At 37.3% G+C, this 27,279-nt stretch overlaps 1 protein-coding gene across 1 annotated transcript in view; it reads right to left on the minus strand.

Moving 5' to 3' along the window:
* The window catches only part of LOC150079096 (gamma-soluble NSF attachment protein-like), a 36,434-nt gene extending 24,823 nt beyond the window's left edge, over positions 1-11,611 (minus strand). Inside the window, exon 1 of the mRNA XM_090382949.1 lies at positions 11,519-11,611. Within this exon, the coding sequence (XP_090239075.1) occupies positions 11,519-11,577 (59 nt within the window). The 5' untranslated portion in view covers positions 11,578-11,611. The remainder of the gene's footprint in view (positions 1-11,518) is intronic.
* Positions 11,612-27,279: the final 15,668 nt, after the last annotated feature.

Here is a 27,279-nt window from a genome sequence, read left to right on the forward strand (position 1 = left end):
CTAAGCATGAGTTAGAAAGTGTTACTTCTATGAGTACTTATTTCTATTTAAATTAAACAGTAAAAAAACATTCTCTATACACAGTTTCAAAGCCATTGTACTAAGCAATAATATTCTTTAATTGTTAAAACATTTTACATAAATCTTATGGTTACCTCAGTTTTCATATACTATTTGTATTAAATTATTTTACATATTATTTTAATTTTTTTTAAGAATAAACAAGGAGTTACCTTTTATTCCGTCGGAAGGAATTCTTCTTGATCAACTCTCCTTTTTGTGAACTATAAAATAATAAAACAAATTGTTGTTAATTTAATCTAAAAATAATTTAAAACTCATAATGTGTTCCATACCATCAGTCCACGAGTAATCCAACAATCCCAGGATCGGTGTGGCACACCCCAACCCGACCCCAGGAATATCAAACCCCCGTGTAACCTCTAATTACTGGAAAACATTTTGTCAAAATTGCGAATCTAAATAGAAGTAAAATATTCTTAAGAGAGATAAAATTTGCGATTAAAATCCACTGCAATTTCCTCCCCTTAAGTGGACTAAAACTTTTATAAATTCCTGTACATACTAATCCCGTCAAGTTTTAATTCCACCCTGTGATCACAACGCTTGTCAAAAAGGGGAGGAAATGGAAGTGGATTTTAATCATAAATTCTATCACTCTTAAGAATATTTTACTTCTATTTAGATTCATGATTTTGACAAAATGTTTTCCAGTACTAGAGGTTACATGGGGGTTTGATATTCTGGGGTCGGGTTGGGGTGTGCCACGCCAATCCTGGGGGTGTTGGATTACTTGTAAACTGATAGTATGGAACACATTATTAGTTTTAAATTATTTTTAGATTAATTTAATGACAATCTGTTTATTTTATAATTCACAAAGAGATTGATCAAGAAGAATTCCTTCTGACGGAATAAAAGGTACCTCCTTGTTTATTCTTAAATACTGATATAACAGAAAAATATTGAGCACATGTATGCTCTCACTTATTTAATATTATTTTAAGGAACACATCCTCTTATTACACCATCACACAAAAGGAAAATTTGTTCATAATTTATGAACTTTTGCTTTAAAACTACTTTTTAACTTAGCATTTGTAAATCAGAAATTTATTTAATTTTGTGAGCAGGTCAATAAAGTTAATTTTATTTAATAGATTTATTTTTGATATATATGTAAATTAAATACATTTAATTTAGATTTATATCAAATTATAAAATGACTTTTCTTTCCTATTCTGGTACAATTCTGGTACATACTAGAAATACTTAAAACCCAGTTTCAGAAATAAATATTCAGTGGTAAGATCTGAAAGTAAAACTAATTCTAATACAATAGCTGAAATTTAACAAAAACTTGATGTGTATATACTTTTATAAAAATGGCCAACCTATGGTAGGAAGAAATTCAATAAAAATTTACAAAATCATCTACTCAATAAAATATAAATGAGTAAACCCTTTGGATCTAAGTTATTTTATTGTAATGCTGCTTAATTATTCCTAGAATATATTAGTGAAATTATTTTATGATATACCACACCATACTCTCTCTTTTATATATTTTTTTTATTAACTTTTAAGAAACATTACGTAAATATAGCAAACTTTTTATTATCCAGCTTTGCTTTTTTTTTTTTTTTTTTTTCTCAACTTAAAACTCATTTTTGTCCCAAATGTGGCGATGGCCACCATAAATAAAAGCATATCAAGAGGTCATGAAGACATGTATACTTTCATGAACACCAATGCTAGGAGTATAGTAAATACATTTGTTGAATTTGAAGTGCTGGTCAAGACATCAAATGCGGATATTGTTGGGATATCAGAAACATGGTGTCACACAGATATAAGGAATGCAGAATTGGAATTTGGGGAGTACAATGTGTACAGAAAGGATAGAAAGGATTACTATCCTTTCTTAGTTAAGAAACAAAATCTAAGGAAGCACATCCAGTTGATATGGGTGGACAGTGCAATGTTGAGTCAGTTTGGTGTGACAAGCACTGGGAAAGCAAAATTGAGAGTAGGTGTGTGTTATAAGCCTAATGACTCTGATGAGTATAATGAACAACTGTACAGAGAAATACAGTGGGCCAGTAAATCAGATTATCTTATAATGAGGAATTTTAACTTCCCAGATATAGACAGTAACTTGTGGGGTGGTCACTCACACACTAGCAAGGCTTTTCTGGATTTACTGGATGATTGTTTTCTACAGCATGTTTGAGAGGCAACCAGAGGGAGTAATACTCTTGATCTGATTATCAGTAGTGATTTTTCATGCATTAAGAATCTGCAGACAAAGGACCCACTATGTGGCAGTGATCACAGTGTGCTGATGTGGGATTTACTCAAAGATATAATTACCATTAGGGGTAAAGGGAAGGGGTTTTGCTATCATAAAGGTGACTATGGGGGGAAGGGGTCTGAGACAGTTTAAATTCTATACAGTGGGACCAACTGATAATGTTACCAACAGCAATTTCTAAATGGGAAGCATTCAAAAAATTAATCTTGGAAGCTGCTAGGCTTCTCATGCCAACCAAAAAATAATTTTCTACATTTAGGCCCAAATGGATGTCAGATGAACTAATGAGACTCATGACAGAGAAGAAAAATGCATGGGATGCACATAAATTATCAGATGACATGGAAGCCTATGAAAGATATAAGCTAGTCTAATCAAGTTGCATAGGAGGTTAGGCAAGAGAAGGCATATTGTGAGAAATCTTTGGCAAAGAATGCCAAGAAAAACAGTAAAGACTTTACTTATATAAACTCTAAAAGGAAGGAGATGAATCAGCTTGGTCCATTTGATATCAATGGTTTGAGTGTAGATGATCATTCTCAGATAGATGCCAAACTAAATGAGTATTTGGAATCTACATTCACACATGAGGAGTTATTCTTCAGGGAAGGGAATGCCAGAGGTGTATTCAACTCTGGCAATAAGATAGATAATCTTGTAATAAATTGTAATAAGATAATCTTGTAATAAAAGGAGGAGAAGGCCAGATGTTTATCAAACTCTAACAGGGAGTTAAATGATTTTGTAATAACTGAGAGCAAAGTGCAAGAGAAACTGTTCAAGTTAAACATAAGAAAGGCACCTGGGGTGGACGGGATCTATTCAGTTATATTAGGTGAGGCGGCAAAGAAGTAAGCAACCCTTAGTCATAATTATGAGGCATCCTTGGACTCAGGGGAAGTCCCCACAGACTGAAGATGTGCAAATGTATCTCCAATTCACAGAGGGGAGGATCTAAGGGTGACACAAGTAATAATCGACCTGTTAGTTTGACTATTGTTCCAGAGAAACTAACAGTGTTACTGGTTAAAGAAGCATTGCAGAATCATCTAGACAAGACGGCAGTAATAATTCAGACACAGCATGGGTTTGTAATGGGGAAGTCGTGTCTGACCAATTTAATTGGATACTATGACATGATCACAAAGGAACTGAATGCAAAAAATAATTTTTATATTGTATACTTCGATTTCAGGAAAGTTTTTGATACAGTTGGCATGGAAGATTACTGTACAAATTGGAGTAATATGGCATTAAGGGTAAGTTGCTACAATGGATAAAGGGATAGTTGAGTGGGAGAAGACAGAGTGGTAATCAATGGACACTGCTCTTCGGGGACTAATGTTATTAGTTGTGTCTCCAAGGGTTCAGCATTGGGCCCATTGTTTTTAACAACCCTGCCAAAGGTTGGCAGGATTGTTAATAACAGTAAGCTACTGCAACAGGATCTGAAAAATTTGGGAAGATGGGCTGAGAAGTGGCAACTGAAGTTAAACATTGACAAATGCAAAGTACTGCATATGGGTAGCTGTAACCTCAGAGAAATGTACCAACTGGGTGGTATTACACTCAGAGAAGTGGAGAATGAAAGAGACCTGTGGTAATTGTGCAGTCAGATATGAAGTTTTCTAAGCAGTGCAGACACGCTGCCAGAGTAGGTCATGAGGTCTTGTCAATGATATACAGGAATTTTGCTAGCAGGGATAAGGAGGTGATTATTCCCTTGTATAAGGCAATGGTCAGGCCACACCTTGAGTACTGTGTACAGGTCTGGAGACCTCATTTTAGGAAGGATGGAGAGTTGCTAGAACGGGTACAGAGAATGGCAACAAAACTGGTGTAGGGAACAAAGTGGTATTCTTATGAAGGCAGGCTTAAGTTCTGCAAATTGCAGTGTCTGGAGACTAGGCACCTATGAGGTGATCTAATTGAGGTGTATAAGGCCTTGAATGGATTGAGCAGACTCTACGCTGATTGCTCAGATTACAAACCTGAGGGGGCATAAACTGAAATTGTGGAAAAAGAGTTGTTGAATAGATGCGCGGAAATTTGCCTTTAGCCAGCGGGTAGTTGATTGCATCCAAACTTCCATCTGTCGTTGTGGAAGTTGATAGCTTAAATAAATTCTAGGAAGCAGTGTACAAACTTTTAGAGAGCACAGATAGGTGAAATGGGAAGTTTTTTTTTTTTGGCTGATGCTGTATAAGTGTGCTTTCTGCACCGTATGTCTCTACTAATGTTAATGGCAGTTATGAGGAAAAAGATATTAAAAATTTATGAAAAAAATTTTGTGCTAACATAACACACACAAAAAAAAGTGGGGTGAATAAGTTACCAGCCCTTATCTCATCAGGGAATATACAAGGTGCGATAACCTATTCGGGACAAAGCAATTCAAATCAAAATCTTTGGTGTCAAGTACCTGAAAGATTACAGTACAGTGGAACCTCTCTATAGTGGGCACCATCCCATTAAGCCAGAAGGTGTCCACTATAGTAAAGTGACCAGACATCCAGGTTATTCGGGACAGTCCCAGATGAGAAACAATGCAAATGATTTGCATTATGTTTGACGGGAACCAATGGTACAACAGAAAGAGTTTTTTCAGTAGTAAATAAGTTGTGGACATCTACAAAAACACAACTGACTGTAGAAATGCTGAAAGCAATACTACAAGTGCAATTTTGCTGATTCTTGTGAAAAATTTTATGAACAATTATTAAGAAACATTCACTCTGCAAAAAAATGTTTAATTATATTATTTAATTTCTTGCTTTTATTGTTAAAAGATGTATTTTTATTATTATTTCAGAGAAAAAGCCGAATCTTTTTTTACTAAACAAAAATGAAAATTGGTTAAAAACATGACCCCTCAAATAAGCGTTTTTCTTCCCTTCTAATTACAACTATTTTTCTCAGTTCATGTCATTCACGCAACCTTCTGTTCATTATGTAGCGTACATGCAAGGGATATCGTATACCGAATTTCATCCTTTCTGTGGAAAAAAAAAACAAAAACAAATATAGGCTATATTTATTTTTTGTTTTTTTTTAAGAAGTGTGATATTTTATAAGTTTAGTTCAAAGAAGTATATATATTTAATTTATATTTTGTATGTGAATATTTTTTTTATGTATAAAAATTTTTAAAAAATATGTGTATATTGTTTCTATGGGGGGGGGGGAAATCCCCTTCCCCTAGATGTTCCACACTGGAATACTAAGGATCTGGTCACTTTACACTATAGGGAAGTGTCTGCTTTGGAAGGTCTGTGTAATCGGTTTCAATAATTCAAAAAATTAAATTCACTGTAACTAATTGCTTACTCCAAGTTTTTTTTTTTTCTCTCTATCGATTTTACCTATGTGGTTCAGTTAATTAACTTTTAATAAATAACACAACTTGTAGTAAAAATGCAGCAGCAATTGAAGTTTAATATTATTAAATTATTAGCTACAGAGAGAGAGAGAGAGAGAGAGAGGAGAGAGAGAGAGAGAGAGAGAGAGAGAGAGAGAGAGAGAGAGAGAGAGAGAGAGAGAGAGAGAGAGAGAGAGAGAGAGAGAGAGAGAGAGAGAGAGAGAGAGAGAGAGAGAGAGAGAGAGAGAGGAGAGAGAGAGAGAGAGAGAGAGAGAGAGAGAGAGAGAGAAGAATAAGAGTCAGAAGTAGAAGGGAATCACCAAGAAAGAGAAGAATGATGATATCCAGCTCAGGACCCTGGCCGTGCCAAGTTCATACTCACCATATGTGAGCCCCTAATGTGGGAAGCATTAATCCTAGATTAACGGAATATCTGTGTGGTACCACATTCAGGGTAGCGGAGAATGAAAAAGATTTGTAAAATATAAAAGATATGTCAGATATTAAGTTCTCTAAGCAGTGTATACAGGCTGTGCTGTCAAGGCAACTAATGAGGTATTCTCAATGACATACAGGAATTTTGCCAGCAGGGATAAGGAGGAGATACCCCATTGTATAAAGCAATGGTAAGGCTACATCTCGAGTACTGCATACAGGTCTAGAAGCCACATTTTAGAAAGGATGTGGAATGGGAGCAGAAAAGAGCAACAAGATTGGTGAGGATAGCAAAAGGGTGCTCTTATACGGAAAGACTTCAGTTTATGGCCTTGAATGGATTGAGTAAACTCAATACTGATGGAATCCTTCCTCTTACTCAGACTAGGTACATGAGAAAGCATAATTTGAAACACAGGAAGGATGGTTGCATGGTAGATGTGCAGAAATTTGCCTTCAACCAGTGGGTGATTGATTGTTGGAACAAACTGCCATCTGGTGGTGTTGTAGAGGTGGGTAGTTTGAATAAATTCAGGAAAGAACTAGATAACAGGGGATGGACAGATGACATGGGAGATGTTGGCTTTTTTTTTTGGCTGATCCTGCTTTCTTGCATCATTTTGTCACTACTATTACTAATAATAATAATAAATTATGACTAATATTCAAAGAGAAATCTGCATATACAAGCAAACTTTGTGCAGTTATTTAAATGACCATCATTTGTCACTGCTTCCCTTCCATCATATACCACTTTCACAGCTGAGTGAAAGTGGTATGTTTTTTTTTTTTTTTATGAAAACCCCAAACACGAACTTATCAAAACCTATAGTACTTAGTACCGTGCATGGGTTGAAGGAGAAGTATGGGGGGAAGGGGATGCCGGAAACTTTGCTCTAGAGACTAAACATGGGTTTCACCACTTCAAGCCTCCAATAAGCAAAGTGATGGTATTTCACCGGTTGATGAAAGTCATTTACCACTGCCAAACAGATAAAAAACACATATTATAGTGTTTATTTTTAAAGTTTCAAACTACACATTACTGTATTTTTGATTCTTAATACCTGCATTCAGCTATTCATTCATCATCATCATCAGCCATTTTCAATCCACTGCAGGATGAAGGCCTCTCCAGCAACTTTCCAGTTCTTTCTGTTTTGGGCAATGACCATCCATTTACTACCCACAAACTCACGAATTTCATCTATCCATCTCTGCCGTTGTCTTCCAGGTTTTCTTCTAGCTCCTCTTGGATACCATTCTGTTATTTTCTTAGTTCATCTGTCATCATGTCTTCGAGATATGTGTCCTGTCCAAGACCATTTTAGTTCTTTAGTTGTGATAAGAATGTTCTTTACTTGAGTTTGCTGCCTAATCCATGTGTTTCTCTTCTTTTCTAACAGTCTGATTCCCAATATAATTTGTTCCATTCTTCGCTGTGTAGTTCTCAACTTCTCTACCATTCTTTTGGTGAGTGGCCAAGTTTCACTTCCATAAGTCATGGTGGGGAGTATACATTGGTTCATTTTTTTACGTTTCAGACAACCTGGGATATTGCTCCTCAGTATGTGACTATTTCCTGAATGCTATCCATCCAAAATTTATTCTTCTCTTGACTTCCAGCCATTTATCATTATTACAGCTAATGACTTGTCCCAGATAAGTATATGACTCCACCTTTTCAATTACTGCTCCTTCGATCATTATGTCTCTTTCTGTGGCATACTTGTTCATCATTACTTTTGTTTTAGTCATATTCATCTTTATACCTCAAATAAGTAATGCTTCACTAATAGAGAAGACTATTGTTACTTATTCTCGGTGGGCACCACCCTGATGGCACCGTTTCAAGGCTAGTTGGCTTTTTTTGTAATGTTTTGTAAAGCGTTACTTATTCGAGGTAGTGCAATACATGGGCAGCTCGTTGTGAAGGACAAGTGGATACGGTGTATCTACACCGATATTATATAATATCGGTGTAGATACACCATAGTTAACCTATAAATTTGAACTACGTTGTAGTGTAAAAGACATCGTTTTAATAGTATCTCATATTGTGGGTGCCTTCACAAGATAGCTGGTATTGCTATCTACTGTTAGATACTACTGTTAGAGAAGACTACTGTTATTTATTTTCAGAGCACCACCCAGACGATCGTTTCGAAGCTAGTGGGCTTCATCATCAGTGGGCGGGCAGGTACTCTGGTAGTGCAACATGCCATCACAATTGAAGTTATATCCACAATATGAGAGATGCCAAAGGGTGTTGGTAATAATGCATTTGAAAACAAAATGCACAAGGCATAATCGTTATGGGTTTTGGTAATTAACTATATAATATCGGTGTAGATACACCATAGTTAACCCATAAATTTGAACTACGTATGTAGTGTAAAAGGCATCGTTTTAATAGTATCTCATTTAATAGTATCTAAATGTATCAATCGTCTAGTGGATACCACACAGACGATCGTTTATTTTCAGAGGATACCACCACCCAGACGATCGATAGTAGAGAAATGACCATCTCTCTACTAGAGAAGCGTTATTAGAAGCGTTATTTATTTGAAGTAGTGCAATACCAGCTATCTTGTTGTGAAGGCACCACAATATGAGATACTATTAAAACAATGCCTTATACAATACATAAGTAGTTCAAATTTATGGGTTAACTATGGTGTATCTACACCGATATTATATAGTTAATTATCAAAACCCATAAGGATTATACCTTGTGCATTTCGTTTTCAACTACACCGATATTATGTAGTAATGGTTATTATGTACTTGTACATAGTAAAAAATGGATGAAGCAACTGAAAAATGGGAAAATTATTTTATTAGACATTTTTTATTATAAAAGAAGATCGTTCTCACAAAAAAATATTCAAGCGCTTGGTCAATTTTCTCATGGGAAAAAGCTTTGCTTTAATTTTCAAATCCCCGTAACTGCGGGAATCAGATACCCCCTATATATATCACCTGTCCTTCCATCTCTAATAATTTGTCCAATTCATTCCTTGAATTGATTCAAATTTTTCACTTCAACATCAGATGTTGGTTTGTTGCAACAATCAACTACCCTCTGTATGAAAGCAAATTTCCATATATCTGTTGCTATTTGTGCTAAAACAGCTGTGGCTGCAATGTGTACTGTGTCCACAAACTGCATGTATTCTATAGCTAATTTGCCTGTTTTGTCAAATAAAAATTAAAAAAAAAAAAAAAAAAAATGTTCCTGGGGTGAAAACCATGCATCCATACCAAAATTCATCCAAATGGCTTTAGATTTCTTTCACCTTGAACGAGTTCTGAACCTAAGCCTATCCTGACATAATGGCTGGCCAGAAATTGTAGTCTACTATCCAGAAGCTCGAATACATAGCTCGAAGACATGATGACAGATGGACTAAGAAAATAACAGAATGGTACCCAAGAGGAGCTAGAAGAAAACCTGGAAGACAAAGGCGGAGATGGATAGATGAAATTCATGAGTTTTTGAGTAGTAAATGGATGGCCAGTGCTCAAAACAGAAGGAACTGGAAAGTTGCTGGAGAGGCCTTCATCCTGCAGTGGATTGAAAATGGCTGATGATGATGATCCAGAAGTGGCCTCCGTAGCCGAGTGGTCAGGAGCGGGAGTGCAGTAGCACACCCTCTTTGAGTAGACCGGGGTTCATGCCCCTGACTGCTGAATACGGTCGATCTGCCAATCCGCACTGGACCAGCGTGGCAGATTATGGTGCATTTCCCTCAGTATGAATTGTTGAGGAGGCTTCCATCCTGTAGTGGGTTGATAATAGTAGTAGTGGCATGTGATGCAAGAAAGCAAGTATATGAGCTTATGCAGCATCAGCCAAAAAAAAAAAAAACACACCATTCCCTCCAAATGCCTGTCCAGTTCATCCTTAAATTTATTCAACCTATCAAACTTCCACAACAACAGATGGAAGTTTGTTCCAGCAATTAACCACCCGCTGACTAAAGGCAAACTTCCGCACATCTATTCTACATCTGTCTTTTCTTAATTTGAATTTATACCCCCTTAGATTCATAATCTGAACACATGGAAGGATCCCATCAGAATTTAGCGTGCTCAACACATTCAAGGCCTTATACACCTCAATCAGATCACCGCGCAGGTGCCTAGTCTCCAGCCACTGCAATTTGCAGAACTTAAGCCTCTCTTGGTAAGAGGATCCCTTCATTCCCCTCACCAATCTTGTTGCCCTTCTCTGTACACGCTCAAGTAAATCTAAATCCTTCCTAAAATGAGGCCTCCAGACCTGTACGCAGTACTCAAGGCGTGGCCTGACCATTGCCTTATACAGAGGGGCAATCACCACCTTCTCCCTGCTAGCAAAATTCCTATATATCATTGACAAAACCCCATGACCTGCCCTGGCAGCCTGTCTGCATTGCTCAGAAAACTTCATATCTGACTGCACAATTACTCCCAGGTATTTTTCATTTTCTACCACCTTAAGTGTAGTACCACACAGTTGGTACGTTTCTCTGGGGTTACTTCAACCCATATGCAGTACTTTGCATTTGTCAAGGTTAAACTTCAGTTGCCACTTCTTAGCCCATTTGCCCAAATTATCTAGATCCTGTTGCAATAGCACACTGCCATTAATTCCTCATGTGTGAACGTAGATGCAAATACTCATTCAGTTTGTATGCTATCTGAGCAGGATCATCAACACTCGAACCATCGATGTCAAGTGGACCAATCAGATTCATCCCTTCCTTTTAGAGTTTATATAAGTAAAGAAATCCTTGCTGTTTTTCTTAGCATCTTTTGCCAAGGATTTCTCGTAATGGCTGCACTTTACTTTTTTTTTTATCCAGAAGTGTGGAGATATATCCAGTGGGCATCTTGACCATTGCTACAGACCATACAATAACAGACCCATCATTCGAAATCTTCTTAAAAGATATCGCAGAGCGATAAACAGGATCAGAAATTTTATGTGAAATACATTTTTGGGGGGAAATATAAATTCCACCTCACAACATCACTGGCATGTTAACATACACGGTTAAATATATTAATTTACAAAATACGCAATAAACAAACTTTCCATTTGTAACACGCACTTTGATTGAATATAATACCGTGGACTCTGAAATCAAGCAAATACTGCTGCATTACCGTCTGCAATCAATAAAACAAAACAAAAATAATAAATAAGACTAAAAAACAGCAATTATCATCAATTTATTGCACGATGTCAATACAGAATGCTACAGCCAGTAAAAAATAGCGAAAATTAAATCGGTAAACCAAACATAAGACGTACCTAATTGGCAACCTAAAATTTAGAAGTACAGAACTTCTCTGAATGCGGCATTTTGTAAAATACAGAAACAAAAATAATGATTTACCATTTTTCAGCCTGACGAATGCACTCATTACCCTCAGTTATCTTCCTCTCAGACGCCATAATATTGATGTACCACCCAACGGTAAAATCAAGCAATGGCAATTCTGCCGGCGCTGTCACCGCCAGCCAAAGTAAACATAAATGTTGTGAGCCGCTCAAATATAATTTACTGTTCCCAAAAACGAAGAAGGTGATAGCACAGATTAGTTATTTCTTCTGTGGTTGGTAGAACCCATGACAATTTTTTTTTTTCCGATGGAATTTGTGACCACTTTCTGTGCTTAATTTTAAGTTATTAGATTTGGATACTGCAGTTATTTTCGTTTCTTTCAATTAAACTCTGAGTCAAAGAGCAAATGATACCCTCACTATTTCTGTGAAGACCTCCTCTCTCTTCATACGTTCATACGAGGATGGTTAAATTATCAACAGCAAGAGTGCCACTATAATACCAAGTCACTGTCCGAATTAAAAGAAAATAACAATACGGTATACATCCAGTGACAAATTTTAATGACTAAAAATGGAGCTTTCAGGGTAAACGGACCCTTTCTTCAGCATTATAATATATACAGATTCTAACAGAAAATGGAGGTTAGAGATAAAAATTTAACAGATACAAGATTTGTGCGTGCTCTGGTACGTACATGGCAGCGTGATTGAGCATTTATATACAGTACTAGATTGGTGTTCATTGTTGGTACACTGACGTGAGTGGGTTTGCTGCTAGCGTTTGTCCAGCTTCGTGACAATATGCCTATCGCCTATGTTCCCTACTATCCGGACACGTCGGACCGGATTTCGAAAATCCTCCGGGAATACCGCATAAAATGCGTTCAACTACCTGGTAGCAGCTTACTTTCTCTGATTTCTAATGTGAAAACTCCAATCGCCCCTCTTTTGCGTAGCGGATTAGTATACCGCATACCTTGCAAAGAGTGTGGCAGTTGCTATATATGGGAGAGCTCGACACGCCTTCAAGACCGCCTTGCAGAGCATGACAGATCGATTCGCCTTGGTGACACTGACCACTCCGCAATCGCGGAAAATTTCTAATCGATCCACCATGACCTTAACCCTAAACGCGATTACGAAGTGATCGACAAATCCCGGCACTTCCCCCACCGCCTTTGGCTAGAATCGTTAAACACATCATGCAATTCAAGAATCTTGAATAGCTGCAAGGGCACGAGACTACGCCCTATCTTAGAATAAACTGTCTTGGAGCTCGACAAACGCTGGCAGCAAATCCACACAGATCCGTGTACCAACAGTGAACGCCAATCTAGTATGTAAATGCTCAGTCACGCGCCCATGTACGCACCACAGCACTCACAACTCTTGTATCTCCCAAGGCTCACATCTGGTGAGTATGAGTTTGGCACACCCAGGGTCCTGGACTGGATATCATCATTCTTCTCTTCTTCGAGATTCCCTTCTACTTTTGACTCTCTCTCTCTCTCTCAGGATAACTCGGGAATTTTTTTTTTTTTTTTTTTGGTTGGTGCAGCAGAAGCCTCTGGCTTCCTTTTACCATGTAGCTAATAATAATAATAATAATAATAATACAATACAATACAATTTATTTTTTGTCAAGAAAATTTGTTTACAATAAATGAACTTGTTAAGAAAAGTAAATTTCTTGACAAAAAAGTTGTAATTCTTCATTTACAACAGTTTTTGCATACAAATTTGTTATCTAACAAAAAAGATAATGAAATCACAAGACATAGTACATTCCGCACTGCAAGCAGAGATAGCAACGTATCTGCATAGCAATTCTAATCTACTGTATCATTGAGTATCAAAAATTTTCTTATTAAGAATTTTAATTTGGAGCTAGAATAACTTCTCCTGAGCCTCAAATCTACACTAGCCAAGAAGTTGTTTATTATATTCATTGTATGCCTATCTCCAAATCTATTTAGTACCCTAGGGTGAGGCAAAACAATTGCTTTTGGGTTCCTTAAATTATGTGAGACATTTCTTTGCAGATTCAACTCTTCAAAAATAGTGTTAAGATTTTTCAAGATTAAATTTAACTTCAGTTTTTGAACTGGATAAATTATTTTATATAATAATAATAATAATGCAATACAATACAATACAATAATAATAATAATAATAAAACAATTTTTATCAATTCATTTATTTTATCAATAATAATAATAATAATACAATACAATTTTATTTTATCAAGAGAATTTGTTTACAATAAAAGAACTTGTTAAGAAAAGTGAATTTCTTAACAAGTTGCAATTCATCATTTACAACAGTTTTTCCATACAGATATTTGTTAACTAACAGAAAAGACAATGAAGTCATTACACAAAGTACATACCACACTGCAAACAGAGAAAGTAATTGATCTGCATATCAGGTATAATCTACTGTATCATTGAGTATCAAAAATCTTCTTATTAGGAATTTTAATTTGGAGATGAATAACTTCTCCTGAGCCTGAAATCAACACTAGCCAACAAGTTATTTATTATGTTCATTGTGTGCCTACCTCCAAATCTATTTAGTACCCTAGGGTGAAGCAAAACAATTGCTTTTGGATTCCTAAAGTTATATGATACATTCCTTTGAAGATTCGCCTCTTCATAAATAGTGTTAAGATTCTTCAAGAATAAATTTAATTTCAGTTTTTGAATTGGATAAAATATTTTATATTTCAACAAAAATTGCCTTCTCTTATTAAGATCATTCCAAAAGTTTGTTCCCATTAAAAGTTTCAGAATCCTGTTAAGTAAGTTGTTTGCTCGTGCCCACACATTTACTAAATAATTGAGTTGGGAATCCACTAATGCATAATATAAGGTAACTTTTGTTCTTAGATTTAACTTATTTTTAATGTAATAAAAAAAGTAAACGTAAAATCTCATTTTTTTAAGTTTGTTATATGCATTGCCCAACTTAAACTATAGTCAATCCATAACCCAAGGTAACAGTGATTTGAAACTTCTTCCACTGTTAGACATTTGCAATTCTGGAAATCCTGAACATGTAGGCATTTATGTTCATGTAATTTAATAGAGGGATGAATTTCCAGGGTTTGATGAGGAGGTCTAATTACCAAAAATTTTGTTTTTTCCAAGCTGAGTGCTAATTTATTGTCATGCAACCAATTTTGTAAATTTATTACATCCTACTGTAATCTTTTGCCATTTTTGTCAGGTTCTTTCCAAATAATAATAATAATAATAAAAAAGGGGCGAGATGGCCCAGTGGTTACGACCTATTTGTATAATAATAATAATAATTTATATACAATACAATTTTATTTGTATTGTATTGTATTTATATTTATACAATAATAATAATAATTGATATATAATAATAATAATAATAATACAATTTTTATCAATTCATTTATTTTATCAATACAATATAATACAATACAATTTTATTTATCAAGAGAATAATAATAATAATAATAATAAAAAAACGGCCCCATGGCCCAGTGATTACTACACTGGACTACGCCTGATAGACCCGGGTTCGAGTACCGCCTTGGCGGAAGCGAAAGCGGCTCCATCACGCTGGGATAATAATAATAGTAATAAATTAGAATAATAATAATAAAAATTAATAAAATAAATAAACATCGTGAAAGTCACTCCAATGGACCTAACTACCCCAAGGTCGGGGTGGCGGTTAAGGCAGATTGTTGCGCCATCTGGCGTCACTCGCAAGAACTACCACTGGACATAAGCCAAAGCTAAACAAGTCTACCTCCAATAATGGATGATGTTGCAGAGAAATATTAATCATACTGAATCGAGTGTGGAACAGCATGAAGCCATCGCGTTCAGGCCTTACACATAGGGGTCGATTCGAAAAATCGGAGACGGTCTCCTGAGGAAGACAGTGGAGCGAGTGGCGCTGTCCCCCGTATGGTCACCACAAGAAAAGGGCAAGACCAAACAGCCCCACCAACTGGAAGTGCTTCCTGCGCTAGTGACCACCTAAGAAGGGAGAAAATGTTAACGCATGAAGTGGAGCATCGAAATGAATACATACATCATGGAAGCATACTACGAAATAACGAAGCTGGAGACCGATATGACAACCTACAGGGCGAGATTACATACCAAGTGGCTGGAACGATTCCCGGATATTCAGGTCACGAAAGAGCGAATAGCGGACCAGAGAAGGACCATCGTCAGGAAGAACCTAATAGCCCCTGCAATCTTGGAAAAAATCAAGCAAGACGTGAGCGATCAACTACAAAGGATAAAGAATATGGAACCAGATGAGGAAGAACATACCACGGGCGAACCAAAGGAAGAAGAGCAAGAGGAAATACAACCTGCAGCAGCTGAAGTGTAAACAGACGAGGTCATGATATACAGAATAGAGGACAAGTGGAAGAAGGCACTAACAGAATTCGAAGGAATGGACCACCACAAAGATTTACGTGATACCGAATCGGCACATAATACCGCATTACCTCGACAGCAATGGTGCAACACTGGAGTCCATCCACACAGCCGTGTATTGTGCTACAGGAGCAGCCACGAGGATTAATGGAAGAGAAGCGAGAGACCAGCAGTAGAAGAACCGAAAACAGAAGGAACCCCCCAGCTTGGGAAAGAAGACTTCAGCAGAAGGTAGAAGAATTAAGAGTCAAGATAGGCCAATTGACCCAGTACCAACGTGGCAATAGGAGTAAGAAATTAATTGGAAAATTGAAGAGCATCCTCAAGAGAGACAGCGTCAACAGCAAACATGACAAAAAATCAGAGAATAGGAGAGTACCTGGACACATTGAAGCAGAACCTCCTTGCACTCAGCAAGAGACTACGCCGATTCAAAGACAGCTCCCAGAGGAAAATAAACAACCGAATCTTCGATGAGGACCAAAGAGGCTTCTATAGGAATCTCGGAGAAGACGGGAAACAAGGGAACGGACCACCCGAGAAGAAGCCGATTGAGGATTTTTGGGAAAACATATGGAGCAGGGAAATAAAACATAACAGCCGAGCCACCTGGATAGAACTAGAACGCAAGAAAACCAAGAACGTACAAGAAATGAGAGGGTGGGAGATTTGGGAAGTAGAGAAGTAAAACAGATGATCAAGAACTCTCACAACTGGCGAACTCCAGGAAGAGATAACGTCCACAACTACAAGAAGCTCATTTGCACACACAAGCACGCAAGGGGCTGAGCAAAGGATGCAAGGAGCAATTAACAAGAGATGCTGCGGTTATGGAGCAAGCATACAAGAAGCGCTGCAACATGTTCACAGCACAGCGTACATCGATTACCGCAAGGCCTTCAACTCCGTGCCTCATAGCTGGCTAATAGAGGCGGTGAAAATCTACAAAGTCAATCCGATAGTGACAAATTTCCTAGGAGAAACGATGGCGAAATGGAGTACCACCATTAAGGTCGAAAATATCACAACCACACCAATCCCCATCAGGAGAGGAATTTTTCAGGGAGATGCCCTGAGCCCATTGTGGTTCTGTCTAGCACTTAATCCGCTGTATACCATACTCAACAGTAGCAAGTACGGATATAACCTCAAAGAAGGAAGGAAGAACCTGTACACCCACCTGATATGTATGGATGACATCAAGCTCTACGCGGGAATCGAGAAGCACCTTCAGCAACTACTCCAGATCACCGAAGAATTCAGCAAGGATATTAGGATGGAATTTGGTCTAGACAAATTCAAGACCCACGGATTGCGTCAGAGAAAATTAGTCAACCGAAACTACCAGCTGCAGAGTGGTAAAGAGATCAAAGCCATGGCAGAGGGAGAGGCCTACAACTACTTGGGCTCAGCAGTTACAGCACAAGGAAATTAAGGCCTGCCTGACCGAAAAATAACATCAGAGACTCAGAAGCCTGCTGAAAGCAAAGCTGAATGGAGGTAATACAGTTAAAGCCATAAACACCTATGTAGTCCCAGTGCTAACATACTCCTTCGGGGTCATAGATTGGACTAACACCGAGCTGGAGGATGTCATGAGAAAGACAAGGACAATGATGACCAAGAGCCGCCAACACTACCCGAGATCTACGGTGGAGAGACTGACAATTGCCCGGGAAGAAGGAGGAAGGGGCCTGATAGACCTCATTGAGCAACAGAAGACAGCGATAGTTAACTTGAAGGAATTACTTCCAAAAACACACAGCAGCACTCCACCAGGCCATAAGGAAGATAGACGAGCGGTATACCCCACTCAACCTAACGAGGAGTCCCCCTGCCAACCTGGAGGTGCAAATGAAGCTAGAAAGATGGGCAGGGAAGACAATCCATGGCAGACATTACAATGATCTCCATCAAGATCACAAAAAAAAAAAAAAAAAAGAAATACTTCTGGAGTGTCAGGTGACACATGTGGACGATGCCACCTGGCCTCAGAAACGATCCAACACATCACTGCGGGATGCAAGGTGATCTCCCAGACTGAGTACACTCATAGACACGACCAGGTAGCCAGGATAATACATCAGAAATTAGCAAGGAAATACCAGTTGATCGAAGAAAGTGTACTGTACTACAAGTACGAGCCCCAGGCAGCACAACCCACAAGCTGTACTGGGACCGCACCATAATAGTGGATAGGGCAGTCCCGCACAACAAGCCGGACATAACCCTTGTGGACAAGGCTACCTATCTGATTGACATAGCGGTACCTAACACTGGCAACCTGCAGAAAACCCATGGGGGAAAAATCAGGAAGTACACGAACCTAAGACAGGAGATCAAAGAGATGTGGCATATGCAACAAGTAACGACCATCCCTATCATCGCGCCAACCACAGGTATGGTGCCAAAGACCCTACATAACAGCATAGCAGCAATAGGTCTCCCATCAAACACGTACAAGGAACTCCAGAAAGTCGCAATCCTGAACACCTGTAGGATAGTCAGAGAGTTCCTCGACCAACAGTAACACCAGACATAAAAAAAAACCACTCTGTGTACTTGGTAGCAATATCCGTCACGAGGTGGAACCCCCACTCAGGGAGAAATAAGATAAGAGCAACAATAATAATAATAATAATAATAATAATAATTTTTATCTCTAACATCCATATTCTGTTAGAATCTGTATACGTACGTTATAATCCTGAAGAAAGGGTCCGTTTACCCTGAAAGATCCATTTTTTGTCATTAAAATTTGTTACTGGGTGTATACAATATTGTTATTTTCTTTTAGTCATGGAATCCAGTACCACAGGACCTTTTTCATTTAATAAAACACCTTTACAGAGAAGAATCCTTATGCTAATGCTGATGACATCAAATGTATTACTCAATCCGCCCTACAGATGATTATCAACTTGTTTCCAAAAGAATAAACAGAACCTATTTGATTATCTGGCACAATACTCGTTGACCAGCACCGTTGTTAAATTTGTGATCAAAATTTCCTCCCCCAAAAATTATTCAAATTACACAACTCTCTCTCTCTCTCTCTCTCTCTCTCTGTCAGGGTTACTCAGAAAGTATTTTTGTCTGGCACGGCATAAGCCTCAGGCTTCCTTGTACCATGTGGCTAATAATAATAAATAATATTATTAATAATAAAGCTTTTAATAATAATAAAGCTCTTTGAGTTTAAGTCAGGCGATTGGCGTAGCCACACCTTAATTTGCATTGTCCTCTCACCATGGGCGCCGGCAGGATATTTCGCAAGGTGGTGGATGTGGGAATAAATTTTCTGTCCCCAAATTTTCAAATGCGGGCAATATCTTAATTAAGTCAAATTTGACTGATTTACATGTACAGCCGAGCCATCGTTTCCTGATCGGTGGGAGAAAGTACTGAGCATTCGGCCAGGGTGAGAAAGAAGAAGGCGCGAAATTTCGTCATTGGCAATGTATATCAAAATTGGCAGGGAAGCCGAGAATATTGCAATTTTTATTTAAAGATAATGACGAAAATTAACTAGGTCTAATTCTGTTTTGCAAGAGTTATTTTAATTTTGTACTTGTTTTGACAAGTTATTAGAATTAACATTTTTTTTGTAGAATTTGCATTGTTTTAATGTTTCAATAAATTAATGAAAATATTAAAAATTGTGTATTACTTCGAAATCTAAAGCTGGTGCACTCGCACTACCTTGCACCATGCTGCCGATGCCCATGCCTCTCACCTTGTTTAGTTGTTAGAAATCACTGCACACTTGGAGCTGAGCTTAGAGTCATTGTCTTGTAACATGAAATTTTTTCCAAAACGTCGAAGTACAGAAGATATTGCATGATGTTGAGGAATGTATCCTCCCCACACCGGGTGGAAAAGGCCCTTGTTCGAATCCTGTCGATGGCACGAGGAACTTTTATGGGGCTTTTTCAGCTTTGGCTGAGTTAGTCGGTCTCAGGCGTAGATAGCAAGGTTTTTCTCCCCCAGAAGCTGGTGTTTTTTATCCAGAAAACAGGCAAATCGACCAGAGAACACGCGCACTTTACAGACACAATACATATACGTGTATATGAAATAACTTTCAGAGTAACCATAATGTAATAGTTTTTTTACATTGAAGAATGTTTTTATAGTCTTCTTTTCTTAAAACTCTTTCAATTCTGAAGATTTCACCCACTCCAGAAAAACAGCAACCCCAGATCATGATGGGACCACCACTGCGCTTGACGACAGGCACTAAACGATGTGGCATCATTTTTTTTTTTTTTTTTTTTTTCTCAGTTGATCTCCTCACATAAACTATGGTGCTGCAAATTTTAGCATGTGGAGATTAGACACCCGCGATAAGTTCTGATCGCGTGTTTAATGTCTTGAATGTGCTGAATGCTGATGCCATCGTTCCTTTTGCATATCTAATCCATATAATGAGGTATAAATTTAAATAGAGGAAGGATAGATGTGTGGAAATTTGCTCTTAGTCAACGATTAGTGGTTGTTGGAACCAACTTCCATTTGGTGTGTGAAAGTTGATAGTTTGAATAAATTGACTAGACAAATTATTAGAGCAGTTGGTCCGGTAAAGCAGTAATTTTTTATTTTTATTTTTCATTTTGATTCTGTATAAACTAGCTTTCTTGCATTATTGTCCCTTCAAATGGCGTCTGAGTTAGGGACATTCATTGCAGGTGTTCGGACTCATCTAATACATTTTTGTTACATTGGAACTGTGCTTCCATCTAGTGTCGGGACAATATGTCATTTGACAGTTATTGATATTGCGGATGCTGTGGATGAGAAGTTTCCATTGCGGCCTGCAGTAGTGATAGGAGGTGAGAACTTCAATGTAACGTCACAGTACGTACAGTATCTATGAATAGTTGTGGTATCGTCGGCTTTGCCGGCAAGGTAATTAATTGGAATTTATTTACATTACTCTATACATAATGTAATTTTTTTTTTTTCGGAATGAAATTTTTAATTTATGAAATCACATTGGAAGAACTTCGTGAATATGTATGGGAATTCTCACTGACAATTTTTAAACTTGAAATTAAAAAACACATGATTATTTCTGCTGTATCTTAAGCGTGGAAAATAAAAAAAATATATGTATTTATATATTTAAAAAAAATGAGTCTACAGAGCGTATAAGATATCCAGAATTTTTGAATTTAAAAGTGGAATTCATTTTGTAATTATGAGTCCTCATTAAGCCTCATCTAACCAAGCCAGTTTTCATGTTGATTAAGTGGATAATATACTGTATACACATCAAATCATTGAAGATGTGGTAAAATATGCAATGATACATTACGAATTGTGCAAGCTACTGATTTTGGGGAATACACCTTCACCACCTGGAATAAATGGAGAAAATTTATTAGAATATCCTTTTACAACTGAATTAGAGTTTAGCTCTTCATATTGTACTAGGAATATCTAGTGGCCTGCTGATCACCTCCATATCTCACATCTGGTGAGTATGGGCTTGGCACACCCAGGGTCCTGAGATGGATATCATCATTCTTCTCTTTCTTGGTGATTCCCTTCTCTCTCTCTTTCTCTCCCCCCCTCTCTCAGGGTAACTTGGGAATTTTTTTTTGGCTGGTGCAGCATAAGCCTCAGGCTTCCTTGCACCATATAGCTAATAATAATATATGCCTCTATTTACTGACTGTGTAAGGATTGGAGATTGTAACCTAAACGGAATAATGACTATTGTAGGAGATGAGAACCCCTGTTTAGGGGGCTCACATCTGGTGAGTATGGGCTTGGCACACCCAGGGTCCTGAGCTGGATATCATCATTCTTCTCTTTCTTGGTGATTCCCTTCTACTTTTGACTCTCTCTCTCACTCTCTCTCTCAGGGTTACTTGGGAACTTTTTTTTTTTCCCCTGGTGCAGCATAAGCCTCAGGCTTCCTTGCATCATATGGATATTAATAATAATAATATTAATACTAACTTTGAAATGATTATTATAGAAGAATTAATGTAATTCCTGCCATTGGTTAACCCTGCTCCTGGAAGCTCTGATTAGTGATAAGGCATAATTCATTCTGTGAAGCAATCCTCACTTTGCATTCTGATTATCAACTGCCCAACATATGTAACAGAAGAAAGAAACACCAATTTTGATTGAATCTAAGCTTTAAAAAAAACAGCATTGAATTCAGTATAACTCTTCGGCTTGCAACATTACCCAATAATTTGTTATGTATTACTATAATGAGTCCTCTGCACCACTGAACTAGCATCATCTGGAATACTACACGAAGAAAGGGGGAGAAAACTACAGATGAAGCAAGAAAAGATAATGGCACTCAGAAGAAGCAGTAACTCATTATGCGTTGCATGTGTCATATGGAATATATATATTATACAACCCTAACCTCTTTCTTAAATCCTAGTTGTTCTGTACTGATTTATTCTTTTAAAATGTATTTAATTGATAAGTGGCCAGTTAGATACATGACTGCAATTGGAATAACCTTTATAGTAGATAATGGTCATAAGTATACATCACCAGCAGTAGTAGGCATATAAGCAAAGGCTGAATGTTAAATGTTGTACCAGTGAAATATGTAATGTTTGACTAAGTAAATTGTATTGAGTGGCATTTAAATTATTGTCAATGAATGTAGTATATATTGTCATGTGATTGCATGCACTCAAGTATTATACCCCCAATGCTGTCAGTATAATACTAGTAACAACTGTATTAGGTAATATTAGTAGGTAGACAGTAGTAATGTCACATTATTAGTATGAAAGTAGTGTCAGTGTAACAACTAATGAGTTATAATTTTTTATGTATTTCCATTATTGTTTGTTTTCTCTTATAGAATGACTTATGGCTCTAAGAATAGTTTTTATTGTCTTTTTTTCTTTATATAGTTTTTTTTATTTTTATTGCTTATGTTACATTGCCTATTTAACTCATAGTATTTGAGTTTGAAAATATAAGCCATAACACTATTGAAGGTAATATAGTATTGCTGGTAACCTATGTATGCTGCAGTTTGAATGTTATATAACTCATTCTGTGCAATTACACAGTGAATTGGGGGATTAACACAGACTTAATGTTAGTCTTAAGCTCCCTTACTAGTTAGAATTAAATTGATGCTCTGTTATTTGTATTCATCCATATGGATATTCTGATTTAAGTTTTACCATTACGGTTCTCCTTTTGACAGGAGATAATGATATTTCCAACAAAATGTGAATGTATATATATATAAAAAAACTTGGCATGAACTGCTATAACTGATCCCTCTTTGTATTTTTCTCAATTCCATATGCATTTCATTTCTATCTCTTAGGGCAGGCAGAGGTTCCCAAACTTCCTTGGTTCATGGCTCCCTTAGTGTCTCAGTAATTTTTTTCACGGTGCCTCTAGGCCAAAAGAAATACCTCAACAGTTACGTTTATTAAGTAGTTAGGTTCAAACAACTTAATAAGTAATGTTAAAACTGTGAACTACCTAGAGCTAGTAGTTTGCACAGTGTCCGTCCAATATGGAGTATCCCTGTGTGTCCCTTGAAAATTTAAAATATTGTGCACTGCTCCTGTGAGGTCGCTGCGATGTCCTGGGGTGCCACGGTGCACAGTTTGGGAACTGCTGCCTTAGGGTGTTTGCTATCTGCAATGGCTAAATAAAGGTGTGATACTTCTAGAGAAGGTAAAAATCATATCTCAGACCAGTCAACTAATTAATCACGGGTTTGATTCCCGCCTCGGGCTTGGATCAAAGTACTGCAAAAACCTTGGGAGGTGCAATATGGCCACAGAAGCCGATGCGCCAACAACTACCAAATCAAAAAAAAAAAAAAAAAAAAAAAAAATCAACTAATTAAATCTTGCACTGTTGCAAGATTTAATTAATTTAATTTTTACACATGCTTTAGTGAATAAATAAATTTGAATAGGCAATAACATTTGCAGCACATATAAATTTGACTCTTTGTGCATAGTTTCTTGTTTAACAGTATTAAAAAAAAAAAAATTAAGATAGCTGTCTTGAATAACTAGTATTAAACTTTATATTAATATATTGTTGACTTAAAAGTCAACAGTACAGAGTGGGGCTTAGAGGGGAACAGGTATTCTGTGTGTTATCAGATGTTGTTGTTTGGTTTTTAGGAGCATTAGCAACTAAGGCCTTATTGCTCCTGGGATATGCGGTGGTCATTTTCTGACCTTTCCATGTCCTCCGTATTTGGTGGTCACGGGCTTGAACCCCGGTCTGATCAAGAAGTGTGTGTTACGCACTGCTGCTCCTGCCCATCTGGCTACGGAGGTGCCATGTTATCAGACACTCAGTCCAAAACACTGATGGATCCAATATCTTTCTATTACAGAAGATTTAGAAGTCTCTTGTTGGCCTGCCTTCCTAAAATCCACTCATGCACACCTTCTCGATGGTAAGCCCTGTTACGTCACTTAGGTGGCAATGAACGTGTAGAGTGGTTCTCTTCAAGACATCTGGTCAGCCTGAAGAGGAAAAGACCAAACCCTCCAGCACATGACAGCACAACGAAACAAATGGCCCTAAGTCCCCAGCGGCTTTCATTCCCCCTCTTACGGCAGTGAGAAGATCAGAGTGGAAGCAGAGGGTGCTAAGAATCTCTGGGTATGACCAGGCTGCCATGCACGGAAACTGAACTTGGCCTGTTACAATGTAAGATTGCTCATCGGTGAAGACAGGATATTAGACTGGAAAAGGAATTAGAAAATGTGAATTGGAATATCATCAGTTTGGCTGAAATAAGAAGAAGAAATGAATCACTTATAAGTTTATCAAGTGGAAATCTGCTGTACACAAATGGAGACAGTGAAAGGAGCGAAGGTGGAGTTGGCTTTCTGGTCCATAAAGATATAAAAAACATTTTGGATTTCAAAAGTACATCACCAAGGGTGTCAAGACTACTACTCAGGATTCCTAAGAGGTACAAGCTAAAGATTATAATGATTTATGCACCAACATCGAGCCACGATGATGAAGAGGTTGCAGAAATGTACACAGAAATTGAGTCTTCTATATGAGCAGAAAACCCACTACTCTATCATTATGGGGGACTTCAATGCTAAGGTTGGAAAGAGACAAAACAGTGCAGAAAGGGGAACTATAGGAAATTTTGGAATTGGTGAAAGAAATGAAAGATGTGAAAGACTTGTGGAATTCGCAGAATCTCGAAGATTGTCAGTAATGAACACTTTTTTTCAAGAAAAGGGTTAATAGAAAGTGAACATGGAAGAGCCCAAATGGATTAACAACTAATGAAATAGACTTCATCCTCACCGACAGAAGATATATTGTGAATGATGTTACCATCCTGAACAAGGTAAATGTTGGAAGTGATCACAGAATGGTAAGATGCACACTTGATATAGATGTAAGAAAAGAAAGGAAAAAACTGAGTCGAGTAAATAATACGAAGGTCTTTGAGATAACAGAAGAGGAGAAAAAGCAGTGTGTGCTGGAACTTAAAAACAAGTTTGAGCTTCTGCAGACTGGTCAGGACTAAGATATCGACAAGGAATATTACAACTTTCTGAAAGTGATAAAGCCCAAGAAACCTATAGGTAAAAAGAAATCCAAAGAAGAAAAAATTAGTCAAGAAACACTTGTCATGACGAACCAAAGGCGACAAATGAAGAGCAAGATAAACACTGACAAGGAGAAAATTGAGTATACTGAGTTATGCAAAGCCATTAGAAAGAGGCTCAGAGAGGACATAAGATTTAACACAAGAAAAGTAGAACAAGCATTAAGGGAAAACAAAGGACTTAAATCAGCAGCCATGAGCAGTAATACACAAAGACAAATGATACTGAAACTGAAGAACAGCGATGGTGTACTTATAAATAGCAGAGAAGGCATAATTCAAATAGCAGAAGACTACTATAGAGAATTATACAAGGAGCAAGGGAATGATGCCAGCAGTGGGGAAGATGGATCGCAAATTAGTAATCTTTCTGATGAGGTAGAACATGCATTGAAGAAAATGAAGAATCAGAAAGCCTGGGGGGAAGATGAAGTTACTGTAGAGTTGTTAAAATTGGGAGGAAGAGACATAACACAAAAACTGGCAAGGCTCTTTACAAAGTGCATTAGAAACGGTGTGACGCCTAAGCAGTGGAATAATGCAATCATAGTTTTGCTGCATAAGAAAGGAGATAAATCAGAAATTGGAAATTATAGACCAATTAGCTTGTTATCCCACATCTACAAGTTATTCACAAGGGTCATTACTAACAGATTAGAAAGAATACTTGCAGATGACATTGTGGTCATAAGCCACGATTCCAAAGAATTAGAGGAAAATCTTAATTAGTTATGCACAGTTAATAAGGATTTTGTACTAAAGATGAATATGGCTAAAACAAAAGTAGTGATGAACAAGTATGCCACAGAAAGGGACATAATGATTGAAGGAGCATTAATTTAAAAGGTGGAGTCATATACATATCTGGGACAAGTCATTAGCTGTAATAATGATAAATGACTGGAAGTCAAGAGAAGAATAAATTTTGGATGGATAGCATTCAGGAAATAGTCACTTACTGAGGAGCAATATCCCAGTTTGTCTGAAACGTCAAATAAAGAACCAATGTATACTCCCACCATGATCTATGGAAGTGAAACTTGGGCACCCACCAAAAGAATGGAAGTGAAACTTGGGCACTCACCAAAAGAATGGAAGAGAAGCTGAGAACTACACAGCGAAGAATGGAACGAATTATATTGGGAATCTGACTGTTAGAAAAGAAGTGAAACACATGGATTAGGCAACAAACTCAAGGAAAGGACATTCTTATGAAAACTAATGAAAAAAAACAAACTAATTCTTATGAAAACTAAAATGAAGACATACCTGATATCTTCATTTTAGTTCTGATGTCTAAAGAACTAAAATGAAGACATGATGACAGATGGACTAAGAAAATAACAGAATGGTACCCAAGAGGGTCTAGAAGAAAACCTGGAAGACAACGGCGGAGATGGATAGATGAAATTCATTAGTTTGTGGGTAGTAAATGGATGGCCATTGCACAAAACAGAAGGAACTGGAAAGTTGCTGGAGAGGCCTTCATCCTACAGTTGATTGAAAATGGCTGATGATGATGATGACTTAAAAGTACAATGAAACATTGACACATTTTGTGTGTGGGGTGGAAGTTAATATCACATTCTGGAAAGTATCATTTAGAAATGACACAATAAATATTAAATTGCAGATTTATATAATCACAGAACAAGTATATGTACTAGGACTATGGATGATTTATTGATTAAAAAGGGGCATGACAATAACATCAAATTAATCTTAAATGTAAGTGGCAGTCAGTTTTTTTTTCCAATTGCCTAA

The sequence above is a fragment of the Mastigoproctus giganteus genome, chromosome 10 (genome assembly GCF_048544385.1).
Source record: "Mastigoproctus giganteus isolate SK-2022 chromosome 10, ASM4854438v1, whole genome shotgun sequence".
Classification (NCBI taxonomy): domain Eukaryota; kingdom Metazoa; phylum Arthropoda; class Arachnida; order Uropygi; family Thelyphonidae; genus Mastigoproctus; species Mastigoproctus giganteus.